At 46.5% G+C, this 16,946-nt stretch overlaps 1 protein-coding gene across 1 annotated transcript in view; it reads right to left on the bottom strand.

The window, feature by feature from the left end:
• Positions 1–238: 238 nt before the first annotated feature.
• Positions 239–16,946, bottom strand: part of LOC138491435 (nucleoplasmin-like) — a 405,174-nt gene continuing 388,466 nt past the window's right edge. Inside the window, exon 7 of the mRNA XM_069617951.1 lies at positions 239–947. Coding sequence (XP_069474052.1) covers positions 943–947 — 5 coding nt within the window. The 3' untranslated portion in view covers positions 239–942. The remainder of the gene's footprint in view (positions 948–16,946) is intronic.

Raw genomic sequence — 16,946 nt, 5'->3', positions numbered from 1 at the left:
CAATATCACACATTTTCTTCTACTTGCACACAGCCACCGCAACATTTGGATGGAGAACAAATAGCAAAAATGATATCTAACAAGAAGAAATAGAAGTGAAACAACCCCACCTCAAAAGCAAACGTGCCAATAAAAGGCCTCTTGCAACATTACACAATCTCATGTCAGTCTTAATTTGAAAGCATTCTGTAACCCCCAGCTCCACACGTAAAGAATACAAAATCTGAAAGATAAAAGGTTGCTTGCCCTTCAGTTTATACTTTGACTATTGAGTCCTTGACAACCATAATGTTACAGCTTTACTAAATTCCTTGTCTTGGTAGCTTCCGTGAGATTTGGCCGATGGAGATTAGCTTGCATCCAAAAGGTCTTTTCCGATGAACATCTCATTGCCCAAAAGATCCCTGCCCAAGGTAGCTCAATCATAGCTACCAGAAATCGATACACTGACTGCTGTGTCCACGAGGATGAAAAGCAGCATAAGCATATAGAGATGTTCCATGCCCAGCTGCCTCTGTCCAAAACATAATCAAGATCTGCAAAAAGAGGACCTTTGCTTCCAGTAATGCTAATATGGAAAGTCAGTACACAAGAGATTTAGGCCATTTCCATTGTCATGATTTGAGATTTCAAACACAAGTTTCCTGTGTTTTACAAAGTTTTCAACATGTGCCGTAAAATACGTAGGCAACATGGCATCTGTACAGAGGGAAATATCACATAACATCAAGAGAATATACATTGGTTTTGAAATGCTGCTACAGTTCACTTTAAAATCATGCATCTCCAAACCCTAATATTTGTAGTCAGGCAGGCTTCATGTCCCATATTAACTGGACACAACAAACATGATCACAGTGGTGTAAGCAGAATTTGCAGCTGAATCATCAGGATACGTGGTACCATATTCTGCATTATTTCAGTTATGAATTACAGCACATCTTAACCTGTGGGCAGAAGAAATGGTTAACATTAGTAGAGTTTCATAAGTAACCGAAACACAGCAAGCAGCTTTTGCAACATATGAACTGTTGGTGCCCAAAACAAAGTTATTAGTTTAATTTTTACTTGTAGGTCGGGATATAATTTTACTGGACCATAAGAAGCATAACCACAATGATGTTGTACAACTTTTATATAGAAAAAAGGGAGCCAAAATCAAGGCTATTTTAACATGGCAAACATGAAAGTTGAGCAGAAGGAAAAAGGCAAGCAAGCACCCCCCATATCAATATCAGCACTAGGAACCAGGTTGCCGAGAGCCTTACTCCAAATACTAATTGCAGAAGGGTGACGAATACTTCTGGAGGATAAGTGGACTAATACAAGAGAAGAGTGTGGTAGGTTGCTCAGAATTACTGAAATAAACCACCAGTTAATGACGGAGCTCACAACTGTCTGTAGCTAAAAAGACTGTAAAAGGGGTCATTATTGTGGCAATAAGACCCGAGGTGGCAGGCCAATACCGTGGGCGGAATTGGCCCGCCGCTGAGGGTCTTATAGCCATTAGTACCCCGGCCCGTTAGAACGGGGTACTAATGGCATTTCATTTTTTTCTGTTTCGAAACGCTACCGTTTCGAAACAGAAAAAAAAATTCAATAAAAAAGGTGAAAAAAAATGGCCACAGGGAAAGGGAAAGCACAGTTTGTTTTCCCTTTCCATGGCGGCCATCGGGAGCGGACGCGCTGGGAACAGAAGTGTTTCCAGCGCGTTTGCTCCCAAGAAAAGAAGAAAAAAAGAAGGTAAGTGGGGTTTGGAGGGGCGGGGAAGGGATAGTTAGCGGGGGTGGCCGGACGAAGAAGAACAAAAAAAAAATAATAATAATAATTATTATCCGAGTCCCCGGCGGGGGACGAAGGCAGCCTCCAGCCATGGGGAGGCTCGGAGCAGGGATTGCCCGGTTTTGAGCCTCCTCATTGGCTAAGGGGCTCCCACGCCCCTCGCCGGGAACAGAGTACCCGGCACGTGCGGGACGCTCTAACGTACATGGGAATGCCGTGTGGTATGGCTCGGAAAAGAGCCAATCCACACGTAGTATTCCCGGTGTACAGCGCGCACCGGGTACTAATGCAGGTTAATAACCACACCATAATTAATGCCCCAAGACAAAGCAGATGGCCGTAAATTAGAGAAGGGTCATTATCTCAAGCTACAATGAACTCCTCCAGAGGTATAGAAGGCTGCAAGATCATTAGCACATAAAAATGTGTGTTTTGGAGTTATGGTGGTGAAGTCGAAAATGCTGCTAAAACTGAGCAAAGAAAAGGGTGTAACATATTACACCATTTAATGTGGTTTCATTTTGCAGTATTTAAATAACAGGTTTGTCTTGATAAGGTTAGCCTTTTCTTTCGGTATTTGGTTCCATATGAAACCTTTCACAATAATACATATCAATCACCATATATTTCATAAACCACTATAAAATTACCGGAATAAAAACAACCAAAACAGAACACTTCCACATACAAAGCCCCAATATTACAACAGTCAATCCCATTAATATAATCATTAATGCATCCACTTTGTGACAAGACTATCAACAGCAAAACCTAAACAGATTATTCCTTAAGACTTGGGAGTTCCCAGGCAAGACTCTGAATATCATCAAGGAGAATAAAACCTTTTTCAAAGAATTGTATTTATTTAATTATGTTTATAGTTCAAAATAACTTTTTACATACAATAAGAGACAATACAAAGTAAATAAGAACAGAAAAAAGTAAGATAAAATAGTAAATTACAGATATGTATGAAATTCAGGAATCATATTTACAGTTCTCACAATTCATTATCAGCAGTAACCATATCACTAGCTCGTACAATTCCCTGCAAATGGCAATTCCTTATAGTTCTGTCGCAAGCGTCCACTCGCTGATTACTGTACCCCATCCCCAGCATTGCCACAGGGAGGAGCCCACCCCCTACTGTCTCCCCGCAAGTTTCCCACTGGCCAATATAAATTTCCATACATTATAGAGTGCCAATTGCATTGACTTAAGCAGTGTCTTCAAGCAAACCATCCAGAAATCATTCTTGATTGTGTTAACATGGTAACTATAAGGACCCAACAGTCTCATATATACATCTCCATATTCACAGCATTCGGCAAGTCATGTTGAGCAGTCTCCATTTTAGCAGCAAGTCTACACAAGCGACAGGTTCGGTCTACTTTGGGAATGCCCAGTTCGGGGCCAATCGCCGCCAGAACTGGCAATTTATTCATAAGCAAGAGTAGCAGTAACCTGCGCAAATCAGAATTGTATTGCAACAATGGATAGAGAAAGGGAATCCGCTGTCATTATTCTACCCCATAGCCTCTCTGAAAGCACATAATTTACAGAGCGAATAAATATACAGAAACTGTTGCTCCTTAAATCCCCGAAAACACTACAATATAAAGTTAGGTGTTTTAGGGAATCTTATCGGCAGATGAGATATTTTTTTTGTTCTGTGAGACCAATCCTCTGGCCCAATACTTCAAGGGTTAAAAGACAGTTATGCCTAAATTTCAAGAACAAAAGAAATTTCACTCAAGGAGATTTCACTGGATATGGGAATGGTTTAACCAGGTTTTCTGACACTAAACGATAATCTTCGTACAATTTATATGTCCGCAGTCTCCCAGGTACTCATTCTATCAAAGTACTTCATCCTCCTTTTAACGTTGTAAAAAAACAGTGTCTGGGTTAATAGCAGCTTCATTTAAAAAACCCTCACAGGACTACATAAAATCCATAACTGATGTCTCCTAAATTCGTCAATATACTTCATCAAGAATGTTACATAAAGAAGCTCCCTCATCTCTGCTCATCTAAAATAAAAAAACATTTGAAGTTTCTTGCCTTTATAAACGTGGCACAGAGAACACAGGCCCTATGCCCAGCATAACTGCAAGTGGTACTGAGTTTGGCAGTCCCAATACTTCCCTCCATATTCTCCCTTTAAACACTTCCAACCAGCCGTTGATTGATGTAGGTAATAATTCTAAACCATAGTTAGTTTGGAGATAGCTTTCTGTTTAAAGAAGATTAGAAGCGGCAAAAGAGAAAACGGACAAAGTTTAACATTAATGAATCTCATTTGGACTATAATTGGCGGAGTGTAAGGAGTAGAGTCTGCTTTCCTGGATACCCTGCTTCAACTCTTCTGTGTCTATTGCACTGGGTGTGTTTTGCTACTAAAACTGTTTCCCCCCCCGCAGAGCGGTCGCATCGTCTGAGGAGTCCGTGGAGTACTGGAGTACTGGACAGTTGTGCTCTCTTCCTCCTCCTCTGACTTGCCTCTCTTGGTTTCCTGTGGATTACAGCCTCTTGTCCCTCCTCTCTCCTCCCTCCCTCTTTCCCTCCCTCCTTTTTCCCCCCTCTCTTCCCTCTTCCTTCACCCCCATATCCTCTTATCCGCTTCCTTTTCCCTCTCCCTTTCCCCCTCCCCCCTCTTCCTTCCCTCCTGTGCTTCTCTGAGTACCTGTGTGCTCTGCTGCAGGCGGCCCGCTCTTTCGTCTGGTTCGCCATTGGCATGTTTCCGCAGAGGAATGAGAGACGCTACCAAACTGGCGTTGTTCTCTAAAACACGCGCCCAACGAAAACTGGAAGCCACCTCTTCAGGGACCCAGAGAACCTCATCCGAGTGCATTTCCAAATGCACTGCATCAGCGTCCACTCCATTGCAGCTGCCCCAAGTAAGTGATTCCATGGCGTGCGTGCCACATGAGGACGACATTGTTTTGATCAGTACAGTGGCTGTAAATGACAATTTGCATGAAACGCCTTGAGCGAATGGGTCCGTTAATGTAAACTGGCCGCTGCTTCATGCGTCGGCTGAAAGTATCCATTCAGCCCTGCTCTCAGGATCTGTTGTCGGTGAGTCAGTGATTCTCCCCACCTCGCCTGTGCTCGAATCCCGTGAAGTTGCTCCGCTGCATGATCTAGTATGGGGCTCATTAAACATATACGGCTCCTGCACGAGCTAACATTCAGTTTCCCCGCACGCATGCTTCTTTAGCACTGTGGAAAATCTTGCACCGTCGCCACTGAGCCACACAGGAGGTGTGACTGCTCTAGAGGATGTGGACGATGTGTTTTGCCCCTCGCACGATCACCTGAAATCAAGGTTGATCAAATCACCAAGTGTTGCTCACATACAGTTGCCACCAGCTGCAACAGAATGCAAAGTGTCACAATGCCTTGAAAATAGAAGAACTTCACTGGACGTGGTAAACAAAGTTCTTTTTGACCTTACAGAGTTAAATAAAGAAAGGACTTCATCCAATTCTAACAAAATTACTGTTGTTGTGTTAGAGTCCCCCATTGAACCGCCCGTAAACTCAAACTTGACTGTGGAAAAGTTTCAACAAGCGAAAATCACGAGCGCAACGCCTTTCCTCAAACGAAGGAGAGTCGATTCGAGCATTTCTCCCAATATTAGATGCTCACAGAAAAAAAAAATCTAAATGGTGAACTCAACGTCCACAAATTCAGTAAACTCATTAAGTGAAGAAATAACTCAAGACATAAATGCACCTGCCGTTACGTCGTCAGATATCTTCTGACTCATCCATAATGGAACGGCCTTTTTCAAAGATTAGACGGCCGGCTCACCATCAGAGGCGACGCATCCATAATGAGACTTTTCATGACGACGTAACGAGAAAAGCACAACATTCAAAAGACTTGCAAGCCACCATAATATCGTCCATGACAATCTCAATGGCGCCTTTCATTAAGATGTATGAACAGCTTAATGAGAATATTAAAGATCTTTCCAGTGTGGTCTCTTGCATGAACACTAACCTCCTGTCTTTTGAAAACACACAGAGCGTCCAGAAGGAGGCCCTTTACAGGAAGACCAAGATGACTGACTGGGCCTTGTATACAATGGCAGAGTTTACCAAAAATGCTAACTTGGATAAAAAATTGCTAGCAGAAGTAGCTAAAGAAGCACTGAACCTCTTTCAACAAAAAAAAAGAGGCAAAACTTTCATGTGCTAAATTCATATGTGCCGAATGTCAATCTTCCCCACCGCCGACCCAAGCCAATCCTGCTAAAACCACCATGCCAGCAGTCACATCGAATAAAGATTCGGAGAAGTCAGGTATGTCTTACTTGAAGCAGGTCTCTAACAGAGACAGTGGTAAGCCTGAGGGCTCGCGCATAGATGAAGTAATTCAGATCCAAGATAAGTCATCCCCAACTGAACCGATCTTACAACAAGATGACAGCGGGATACCTGTTGCTGAAAAAGAAGTGAGCCCTTACGTCATCAAAAGTTCACACGCCACATTCGACTGAGAATCGGCAACCCTCTCAATTCAGCACAATCTTAAAAGGGAGCCAAGCTGCAGGGAACTTGGCCTTGCAAGACCCCCAAATGGCCTCAACATCTAATACCTGCCTAAACCCTCAGAGCTCTAATACATCCAACTTGCCCTCAACGATTGATGGCAATGACAAGACACCTGATCTATATGACATATTAAAAAAAAACAGTAAACACTCAAGACCAGCAACCAATACAACCTCAAGTGACGAGTGCGAGTCTGAAAAAAATCTAAAAATCAACCTCTAAAGAGAAGAAAACGAGGAATTGACTGGCGTAAATGTTTACGTAACATTAAAACAGTAAATGTGACCTTAAACAAAACAGTTTTAAATGGAAAAAGCGATAAATTGAAAACGGCTGTAATGGAAGGACCTTCTGTGGACACTGAAGCTCCGACTGTCATCCCAAGTTCCAGGGACACTTCGGCGGATCTGTTGAATATGTCAATTTATGAGGATGTCGATAATGTTGATCCAACTATGCAACCTGCTGGAATTGAACCTCAAGACATTCCAAGAATTAAGGGTGTAAGTGCTGACAAAGGGCTACCTCCTGCCAATATAGGCGCAAATCCTGTGGAATTGCAACAACCCATGCCCAAAACCAACGATGATAAAATTGAAACAGCGACCTCGAATCAGCCTGAGAAGGGTGCTCCAAGAGAAATAAAGAGCCTTCCCCCCATCTAACATGCCAAGAAGAGTGTGTCAAGTGATACATCACCCATCTACAGCACAAGAAGAACGTCCCCAACTTCCCATAACGTTCATGACGCTTGATGAGAAAAGAAAGAAGTTGGCCACCTCCTCATTTCTGAAGTATGAAGCCACATGTGTCACAAATGAACATCTTAATGACTCCAACAATAGACAGGCACAAGGGAGTGAGGGTTCGTGGTGGAATTCTCGACACGATACACGGAAACCAGTCGACATTACACAAGCATCTACGAACAATCAAGCCAACTCATCTGAAACTAAGAGAATCACGCCCCTAACAACTGTAGGAACAAAGGCTAATTTGGCTACACAAAAAACACAACACTTGCATCAAGTACTACTTGAACGCATTGAGTTCTCAGATCTAATCTTGAACCGCCAAAATGTATTGTGGTTATGTCATCTTGTGCCTACACTTAGAGCGATCAAATCTGAGGACCTGAAAGTGGTGGAATTCTTCAATGAAAATAAAAATGATGCTGTGATATTACATGTCCAATCTAAATTGATTGTGGAAACTTTGCTTGAGGCTGGTCCAGTGTTGATGTCATTGGGATTTGACATCTCTAAAGTGGCAGACCGTTCTGTGTCTGGATCCATACGAAATGCCACAATCAATGTGACTGCCTGTGAAGCCGAAAGGGCAAAAAGTGCAACAGTAAAAGATCTAGCCAATGTACAGATCTCGACGACAGTTCTGAGTTCCGACAGCAAAAACTCTGTCTCATCTGCGAACTCACAGATGGAAGATCTTATAAGGATAACAATACAAGGGGCTCAAAGATCAAACGCCGAACGTGATGAACAGAGCTGGCCGCCAACTCAGAAAAACAAGCTAACGACTGGACCTGGGTAGCCTGGGCCCTGAATTTGAACCAGGATAAGTAACGCCAGGCCCATTGCGGTTTGAAGAACTGCACAATGGGTTCCTGGAACATAAGAGGCTTTTTGCACCTTTTCTCGACTGTTTGGACAGAAGACCTGGACATAATCTGCTTACAAGAAACGTGGTTATTCGAAATTCCAGGCATTGAAGGCTTTGAGACAGCTATTACTCCAGCCATAAAGCAGGCAAAGGGCAGACCCATGGCTGGCCTGCTATTGGCGGTGAAGAAAGATTCCGGATTTAGGATCGAGAGATCGGTGAACATTTCTCCATATATTCAGGTTTCCGTGGTTAGCTTAACTCATTTAGACAATCCTCAGGTTCCTTTGCTTTATATCATAAATCTATACTGGAACCATTTGGCAACAGGAGGCGTGACATTTATTGATCAAGTCTCAGCCACGATTGATGATTTGATTGACAAAGAAAATCCGGATGAGCTAATCATATGTGGTGACCTGAACATTGACTGCATTTGACTGCAGGACCGCGCCAGTGGTAACAGGAAAATGATCATCCGTCAAGTCCAGCTAGCAAATCAATGGTGTCTCGAGATGGACTTGCGTGGGCTAACGATGCTGAACGGTAACACAACCGGTGACATCCCAGCGCAAGCAACCTGGCGCAGAACTGGACAAAGTTTGATATTGGACTATATATTTGTATCGGAATCTATCCACATAAAGACCACCCACTTTGAAGTCATTAAAATGGCTCACAGTGATCACGATATGGTGAAGTTAAAATTCAACTACCACACCCAACGTGAACGAGAGTCTTGGCCACACGCCGTTGGAACTGGTGCGTGTAGGATTTGTCTACATCTACAAGATGAGGTAAACACAATCACCTCAGATTTTCAATCGACATTGCGATCTGTTGAATATGAATACCTGTTGTCTTAATTCAAAGAACATAAAATATCTTAAAACATGTGGATTTTAATCCAAAGCATAAATTTGATCTTGAAATACTACAACGGAAAAGATTGATGCAACATGACCTAAGAAAAGCTCAAAGAATTTTGAGCGCTAATATTCATGAGTGCAAAAGACTAATTAGACAAACTTATAAGAGCTGGATAAAGTCGCATAAGATCATTATGCTTCAAAATGACTCGGAATTTATGTTATTGAAAATGGCTAACAAAAACACTGCCATTTTTTGGAGGCTGATAAATAACAGCTTAGCCCCACAAAATGCACTACAGTCAAATTCAGTTTCAGAGACTGAATGGGCGTCGTTTTATAATAACCTCTTTTGTAAGCATGAAGTAACAGGCATGGAAAGCGTCAACACTGACTCAATGGGACATAGTGTTCGAAAGAGATGACATTTTTCAAGTGATCAAAGGCGGTGATGCCTCTCGAGCTCCAGCCCGGACGGCCTAATGAATTACACCATTAAGCGACATCCTGAACAATGGGCCGACTTCTGTGTCACTTTGTTTGATAGAATATCCAAGTGTTGTGCCACTCAAAAATCATGGAAGAGCGCCGTGATTGTTCCAATTTTCAAAAGAGGAGACAGAAAGAACCCTAAAAATTACAGACCGATAGCCTTGCTTGACGTTCTGGGGAAAATGTACGCAACCCTACTCCAACAAAAATTACTTCATTGGGCCAAAGAATCGACTCACATGGACCCTAGACAAGCAGGCTTTGTAAATGGGGTAGGATGTGGAGTGAACCTGCTACTCCTAAACCTGCTGAAAATGGAAGCTCACAGAGCCAACACCAAAGTTTATTTATGCTATCGAATGCATGTGAAGAACAAGTTACTCTTACCTGGTAACGTTCTTTCGATGGGATGGTCCGACGACGTATTCCATATCTATGACAGTAATCACCACAGCTGTGCTGTTTCGGAAAATGTTCGCGTCTGCGTCCTGCGTCGATGAGCCGTCCTTGAGGGCCTCCTCCGACGGCCGACATCACCCGATGTGATAAGTAGGATGCACGACACCCGTAGCCTCAGTTGTAGTTTTTTCCCAGAACGTGTGCCACCAGTCTTCTGCCAGTCTGACACACAAAGCCTTGCGGAAACTTAAGCTGCAATCGCATAAGAAATTCTTGTAGAATTTAGAAAACAGAAATTTAGTATGCCAAATCAAATTGCGGAGTAAAGGACTGCCTTGCCAAAGGCCAGATCCTGCCCCCGGATGGCATCGAGGGAATAGTGACGTACAAAAGTATGTACCGAAGCCCAGGTGGCTGCATCACAGATGTTGCAAATAGGAACACCCCTCTGCAGGGCAGTAGAGGCATCCATACCCCTGGTAGAATGGGCCCGTAAGCCGACCGGTGGGTCCTTACTCGCCAAGCGGTAACACTCAGAGATAGCCAAAATAATCCAGCGAGACAAAGTCTGTTTTGTCACGGCCTGTCCCAAACGCTTTCCAGCGTAACCAATAAAGAGCTGATCGTCTACTCTGACCCGGGACATGCGTGAAATATAAAAGCTTAACGCTCTCCTAGGATCAAGTCTGTGGAGCCTCTCCTCTTCCTTACCAGGATGTGGAGGAGGATAAAATGCCAGAAGAACAACCTTCTGGCCTAAACGAAATTCCGACACCACCTTCGGAAGAAAAGAAGGATGAACTCTAAGAACAACCCTGTCCTTATGAAACACAGTGAAGGGTGGTTTAACTGAAAGTGCCTGTAACTCACTCACTCTGCGAGCAGAAGTGACGCAACTAAAAATACAGTTTTCAGAGTCAACAGTCTCAAAGGGCATGAATGCAAAGGCTCAAACGGAGCACCCATCAGAAACTTGAGAACAAGGTTCAAATCCCAACCGGGCACCTGGAAAGGTGACAGAGGGAACACATTAGTGAGCCCTTTAAGAAACTGAGAAATTAAAGTCATTTTAAAATAGGAACACTCTTCAGACGAGCGCTTAAATATGGACAGCGCCGCCAGGTAACCTTTAATGGTACCCACTTGAAGGCCCCTGTGGGCCAAAGAAAGCAAAAAAGACAGAACCATGGGAATTTCACATGCAAAAGGATCCACATTCTTAACCCTGCACCAGTCGCAGAACTTACTCCAACGGCAACGGTACAGGGACTTTGTTGCGGGCCTTCTGGCCGAAAGCAACACCTTCATCACATCTTCAGGGAGGTCCCAACCTTTCAGAAAACAAGCGTGAAGGTTGAAGGACCTGACCTCTGGATGGAGAACCTGACCCCCCCCCCTCCCGTGAGAGCAGATCGTCGGTAGGGAAGACGACGTGGAGGACAGATGGACAAGTCGAGAAGGTCCGGATACCACGTCCTCTGGGCCCACGCAAGAGCAATGAGGATCATCCGGGAACCGAACCTCCATAACCTCTGCAGTACTTGCGGGATGACGGGGACTGGAGGAAACGCGTACAGCAGTGGGAATGACCACTCCACCACAAACGCGTCTCCTAAGGCTCTGTTTGGAGGAAATTCCCGCGAGCAGAACTTCTCGCACTTCCAGTTGACACTGGAGGCGAAGAGATCCACTTGAGGGGTCCCCCAAAGGGCGAAGATCTCCAGGAGAATCTCCTGAGTCAACTCGCACTCGTGAGAGGTCACGCTCTGCCTGCTCAGAGCGTCCGCCGTCTCGTTTTCGTCTCCTGCCAGATGAACTGCCGAGATCGAAACTTCCTGCTGGATTGCCCAGAACCAGAGCTGCATTGCCTCCCTGCACAGAGGAAGTGACACTGCCCCCCCTTTTTGTTAAGGTAGTGCATGGCCACCGTGTTGTCCGTCAGGATCAGGACATTCTTTCCTCGCACAGTCGGCAGAAAAGCCTTCAGGGCTAGCCTGACGGCCCTCAGCTCCAACAGATTGATATGGAGTCTGGACTCTGACGGAGACCAACGACCGCTGACTGTCAGCTCGTTGGCCTGACCTCCCCACCCCGTGAGGGATGCGTCCGTCACGATCATCACCTCCGGCCAGGGCAGCCAAAATGGAGCCCCCCTCATCAGATTGCCTTCGTCGGCCCACCACAGAAGGTCCTGGGCGACCGAAGACGGCACCTGAACAGGGTCCGACATCCTGCCGGAGGACTGAGACCACTGGAGCTTGAATGCCCATTGCAAAGATCTCATCCGCAACCTGGCCTCTGGCACCAGAAGAATGCAGGATGCTACGAGGCCGAGCAGTCTCAAGAACTCGAACGTTGGGAGAGTCTGGGCAAGTTGAAACTTGTGCACCATCTGCTGAATGTGATGAGCCCTCACCTGGGGAGGAAAACACTGCCCCAGGGATGTGTTGAGCATTGCTCCGATGTACTGGAGCCTCTGAGTTGGTGCCAAATGGGACTCCTTTAAGTTGAGGGAGTAGCCCAGCTTGTGGAGGGAGTGGCAGGTGACTGACAGATGATCCAGGACTTGCTCGGAAGAGCGTGCCCTGATCAACCAATCGTCCAGGTTGGGGTAGACGTGAATCCCCCCTTTCCTGAGGTGCACTGCCACAACTACCATGAGCTTGGTGAAGACCCTTGGGGCGGAGATCAATCCGAACGGCAGGACCCGAAACTGAAAGTGCGAGTCGCCAACCGCAAACCTCAGGTACTTCTTGTGCTTTGGATGGATCGGCACATGAAAATAAGCGTCCCTGAGGTCGAGAGACACCAACCAGTCCTGAAGTTGAAGGGCCTGGAGGACTTGAGAGAGAGTAACCATCTTGAACTTGTCCTTCCTGAGGAGTTTGTTCAAACCGGACAAAACCATGATGGGTCTCAATCCCCCATCATTCTTGGAAATCAAAAAATAAGGGGAATACCATCCCTTGTTCCTCTCCGCTACAGGCACCAGTTCTATGGCACCTTTCTCCAGCAGGGATTGAATTTCCTGCGCAAGGAGCGGATCCGGACTCTTCAAAGAGAGATTCCCCGGTGGGTTTTCTTGAGGCCTCTGCCGGAAAGGAAGACAGTAGCCGTGGGTTATGATCTCCAGAACCCACACATCTGAAGTAATGCACGCCACTCTGCAAGATGCTGCGCCAGCCTTCCCCCAACCGGCGAACCAGGGGACATGGCCTCATGACTGAGCGAAGCGGCTGCGGCGTTGCCTGAGGGCAAAGAGGCAACAGCCCGAGCGGCCTTGGCATCTCGAGTACCTTGTTTTCCACCTCTGGCACTCCTACGGTGGACCCTTTGACTGGCACCTCCTCTCGCTTTACCAAAGGATGAGTAATAACGAAAGGAACCTCCCCTCCATTGTTGTCCCCTAGGACGAAAAGGCAGAGGTTGTCGAACTGCAGCGCCCAACGACTTTGCTGCAGCTTTGGAGGTCTGCAACCTCTCAAGGCTCTCGTCAGCCTTGCTGCCAAAAAGATGTTCCCCGTCAAAGGGCATGTTGAGGAGCCGGGCCTGCACATCAGGAGCAAACCCCGACTTCCGCACCCAGTCAAACCTGCGTATCACGGTGCTCACCGCCATGGACCGGCTGACGCAATCTGCAGTCTCCAAACCCGACTGAACGGCCTCACACATAGCATCCTTACCATAATAAGGAAACCATCCCATTCATGCCCTTCGGGAATATATTCAGCCGCCAAGGAAACAGTTCCACGGAGTGTGCGTGAAACGAGACAAGGCACAAATGGAGTTGGCCGCCTGAAGCGCCATACCCCCTGTAGAAAACACTTTCTTCGCCCAGCCGCCAAAATGCTTGTTGTCCCCATCAGAAGGGATGGTAGGGTATGACGCCCGCTTTGCCGGGGCCGTAGCCGCCTGCACCACCAAACTCTCCGGAGGAGGGTGCTTGGACAAGTAGCAGGGGTCACTACTGGCTGGGTGATATTTTCGCGGCAAAGACTTGCTCACTGCCGTGAGACTCTCCGGAGCAGTCCAAGCCGCTGCCACCCTTCTTTGCAGAGCCATATGGAATGACAGTACCGGGTCAGTTGGTGGACCAATGTCGAGGATATCCGTAAGGTCATCCTGAACAAACTCCCCTGGGGGAGCAGACCATCCTAAGTACTCGAAGACCCGTGACATAAATCGCTGATACGAGGAATCGGCATGAGTGCCAGGCTCAGGCCTACAAAACTTCACCTCCAGAGAGGTGTTCAGCCCACTAGCATCATGCAGGGACTGCCTCAGGTCCTCAAACTGGCTATGGCCTGAGAGAATCTCGTCGGGCACCGTGTCAGGCACCATGCCATCATCCACCTCTCAAATGAATTCCAGATGGCGGGAAGAAGGCACAGAACTGGAACCAAAGCCATGCTTGACCTTGGCCAGAGCCTTCCTAGGTGGTTCCCCCAAGCCACTGGGTGCCCCCGTCGACAGCCCCGAAAGGCATCGAGGGAGTCGAGTGATTCGGCGCCGAGAGAAGTCGGCGTCGATGACAGGCGCGGCGCTGACAGCGTCGACACAGGCCTCGAAGGCTGAGCCCCGAGCGTGTTCCTCGACATCCTGGGCGCCGATGGTGTCGACAACTTCCTCGGAGGCAGAGCCTCGAGAGAGTCTGTTGACGACCTCAGCACCACAGGCGTCTATGTCTTCCTCGAAGACTTCACAGGTTCACGCGGTCTCGAGTGTGTCGAGGACCGGGACCTGGACTGGGCATGCCGAGAACGATTCCCCTTGTCCGAGCGGGACCTTTCCCGCGAATCGTGACGACCACCCGAGCCCAAAGGCATGCGAGCGGCATCTCTCAGCTCATCATGACCGACCCCACTCGGAGGAGCGGGCGGACCAGTGCCCTGCGATTCGAGAATCGCCAACATTTTCTTCCCGAAGGAAGCCCATTCTTCCGGTGTCGCATGCTTGGTGGTGTAAGCGACCCGCCGACGGGTGGAGTCCTCGGATGAGGACGGGGAAGCCGACAGATGACGGCGCTTCCGGGAGTGCCTTGAAGAGGCAGAGGAGTGGCAAGACCGACTCCGGGACCGAGACCCACTGGACCTCCGACGACGACGCGGAGAGTCGCCCCTCGAGTCGTCCGTCGAAAGCCCCGCAGACCTCGACTTCCGGGGCTTGTACATCTTAGCTACCGATAACTTCTTGCACTCCCGCAAGCCTTTCGACGTGAGCGACTGGCAGTCGACACAGTCATCCGTGTCATGGGCCTCCCCGAGGCACCAGAGGCAGGCGTCGTGCGAGTCCGTGACCGACATCTTGGACCCACAGTCCCTGCACTTCTTAAAGCCCGGACGCAGTGTGGAAGACTAGGTAGACATCTTCACGAAGAAATCGTACACAAACAGGTTTGAAGAACCGAGATGAACAAACTCCAAAGAGTCGAGGCGTACCGAGATTCACGAAGCAAACACATTCGCGGAAAAAACAGAACTGAGGCTATGGGCGTTGTGCGTCCTACTTATCACATCGGGTGATGTCGGCCGTCGGAGGAGGTCCTCGAGGACGGCGCATCGACGCAGAAAATGTTCCGAAGCAGCACAGCTGTGGTGATTACGGTCATCGATATGGAATACGTCAGAGGACCCAATCCCCTCAAAAGATCAATTAAGGCTAAACAGACAGCTGCTGTGGAAAAAACTGAATGCATGGATTTGTCCGCCCAGTCTGCTAGCTGCCATTCGGGAGGTACATTCAAACACCACTATCAAGATCAGACTTGACAGAAAAGGCACGTTATCTGCTCCAATTAACATCTTTAAAAGGTGTCAAACAGGGATGCCCTTTGGCAGCAATAATTTTCAACTTGTTTATATTGGACATTAACGACAACTTCAATGGTGCAAATGTGTTTTCGGCAAAAATACACAGCACCTACATTAATTATCTGGCATACGCAGAGGACCTTATCTTAATTGACCTCACACCAATAGGCCTCCAACGGAAGCTCACGATTCTTGAAACCTATTTAACAACAAATGGGCTGATCATAAACAAACAGAAATGTGAAATAATAATCCTTGAAAAATTGACAAGTAACAGAATGAATAGGAACACATTTAATTGGTATCTCGTCAATGACCAAGTCAAGATTGTGAAAAACACCTCCTATTTGGGCATGAAATTCAGTGCAAGTCGAAATGATGCACCATGGGCCGAGGTATCTAAAAGTAAATGTCAGCTGGCATGCCAAGCTAGTCTGATAAACAAAAAATATGGGAAATTTTAATTGAAGCCAACTATCATCTTCCAACAAAAAGCTATCCCAGCCCTCATCTAACGCAGGGAAAACGCCTTTGGATGTTCAGGCTTACTATGGAACGCCCTTGAAAATATCTTTTGGACAAAAGTGCTGCATTTGCCAAAAAGTTCAACGGTCTGCATAAGATACAAACTGGGGTACATTTCTATGCAAGCAAGAGTATCGTGGAACCTGCTGAGCCTATACAGAAAAACGATGCTAGTGGTCCCAGCACCACAAATTCGTATTCTACACAAACCGCATCTGGATAGTACACAATTCTTTCAAAATGGAAGGCACTCTGTCTTGACATCCTAGAGCAGTAAGATATTACCTTACAAACTCTCATTGACAACCCAGAGCTGGCCAAGCCCCTTTCTAAAACCTATTTGTCTAACATTCAAAATTGGCTTCATCAACCAATAACGTGAGATAATTTAACAACAACGTAGCAAAGATGTCCCACACTGAGCCAATCAGGGAAATAAGGCGACTATGGCCCATTCTTATAAATCAGATTTATAATCGCAGAGTGCCATGACGTGGGTAGTCTGTTTTCTGCAACCATTTGTTTGAAAAGCACCAATAGGATCTCTGCTCAGAGTTTTGCTTTAACAGACAACTGGACACACCATCGGGACCGACGGCCTTAGAATTGTTCTAACGCATAACTGCATTCTTAATGTCATCATGGTTCCAATTTATTAGCCAATGTTCACCCTCATGTAAGGGTAGCAAAGCCTCATCATTCTGTGAGGAAGCACTCTTATTAAAATGTGCAAGCCACCTCTCTTCCTTAATCCTATTGGACTGTAACCTTTGTTGGCCCTGGAAGCCATTCAAAATGTGGCAAACTCTTTTGTTAGCTTGTGGGGTACAGAAAGAGAAAATGACTTGGTTCTGTTCTATATAGTGCGTACATGTGCATGTTTT

This window comes from Ambystoma mexicanum, chromosome 10, assembly GCF_040938575.1.
Source record: "Ambystoma mexicanum isolate Mex_15411 chromosome 10, UKY_AmexF1_1, whole genome shotgun sequence".
Classification (NCBI taxonomy): Eukaryota; Metazoa; Chordata; class Amphibia; order Caudata; family Ambystomatidae; genus Ambystoma; species Ambystoma mexicanum.
This window is presented reverse-complemented; position numbering and strand designations above follow the sequence as displayed.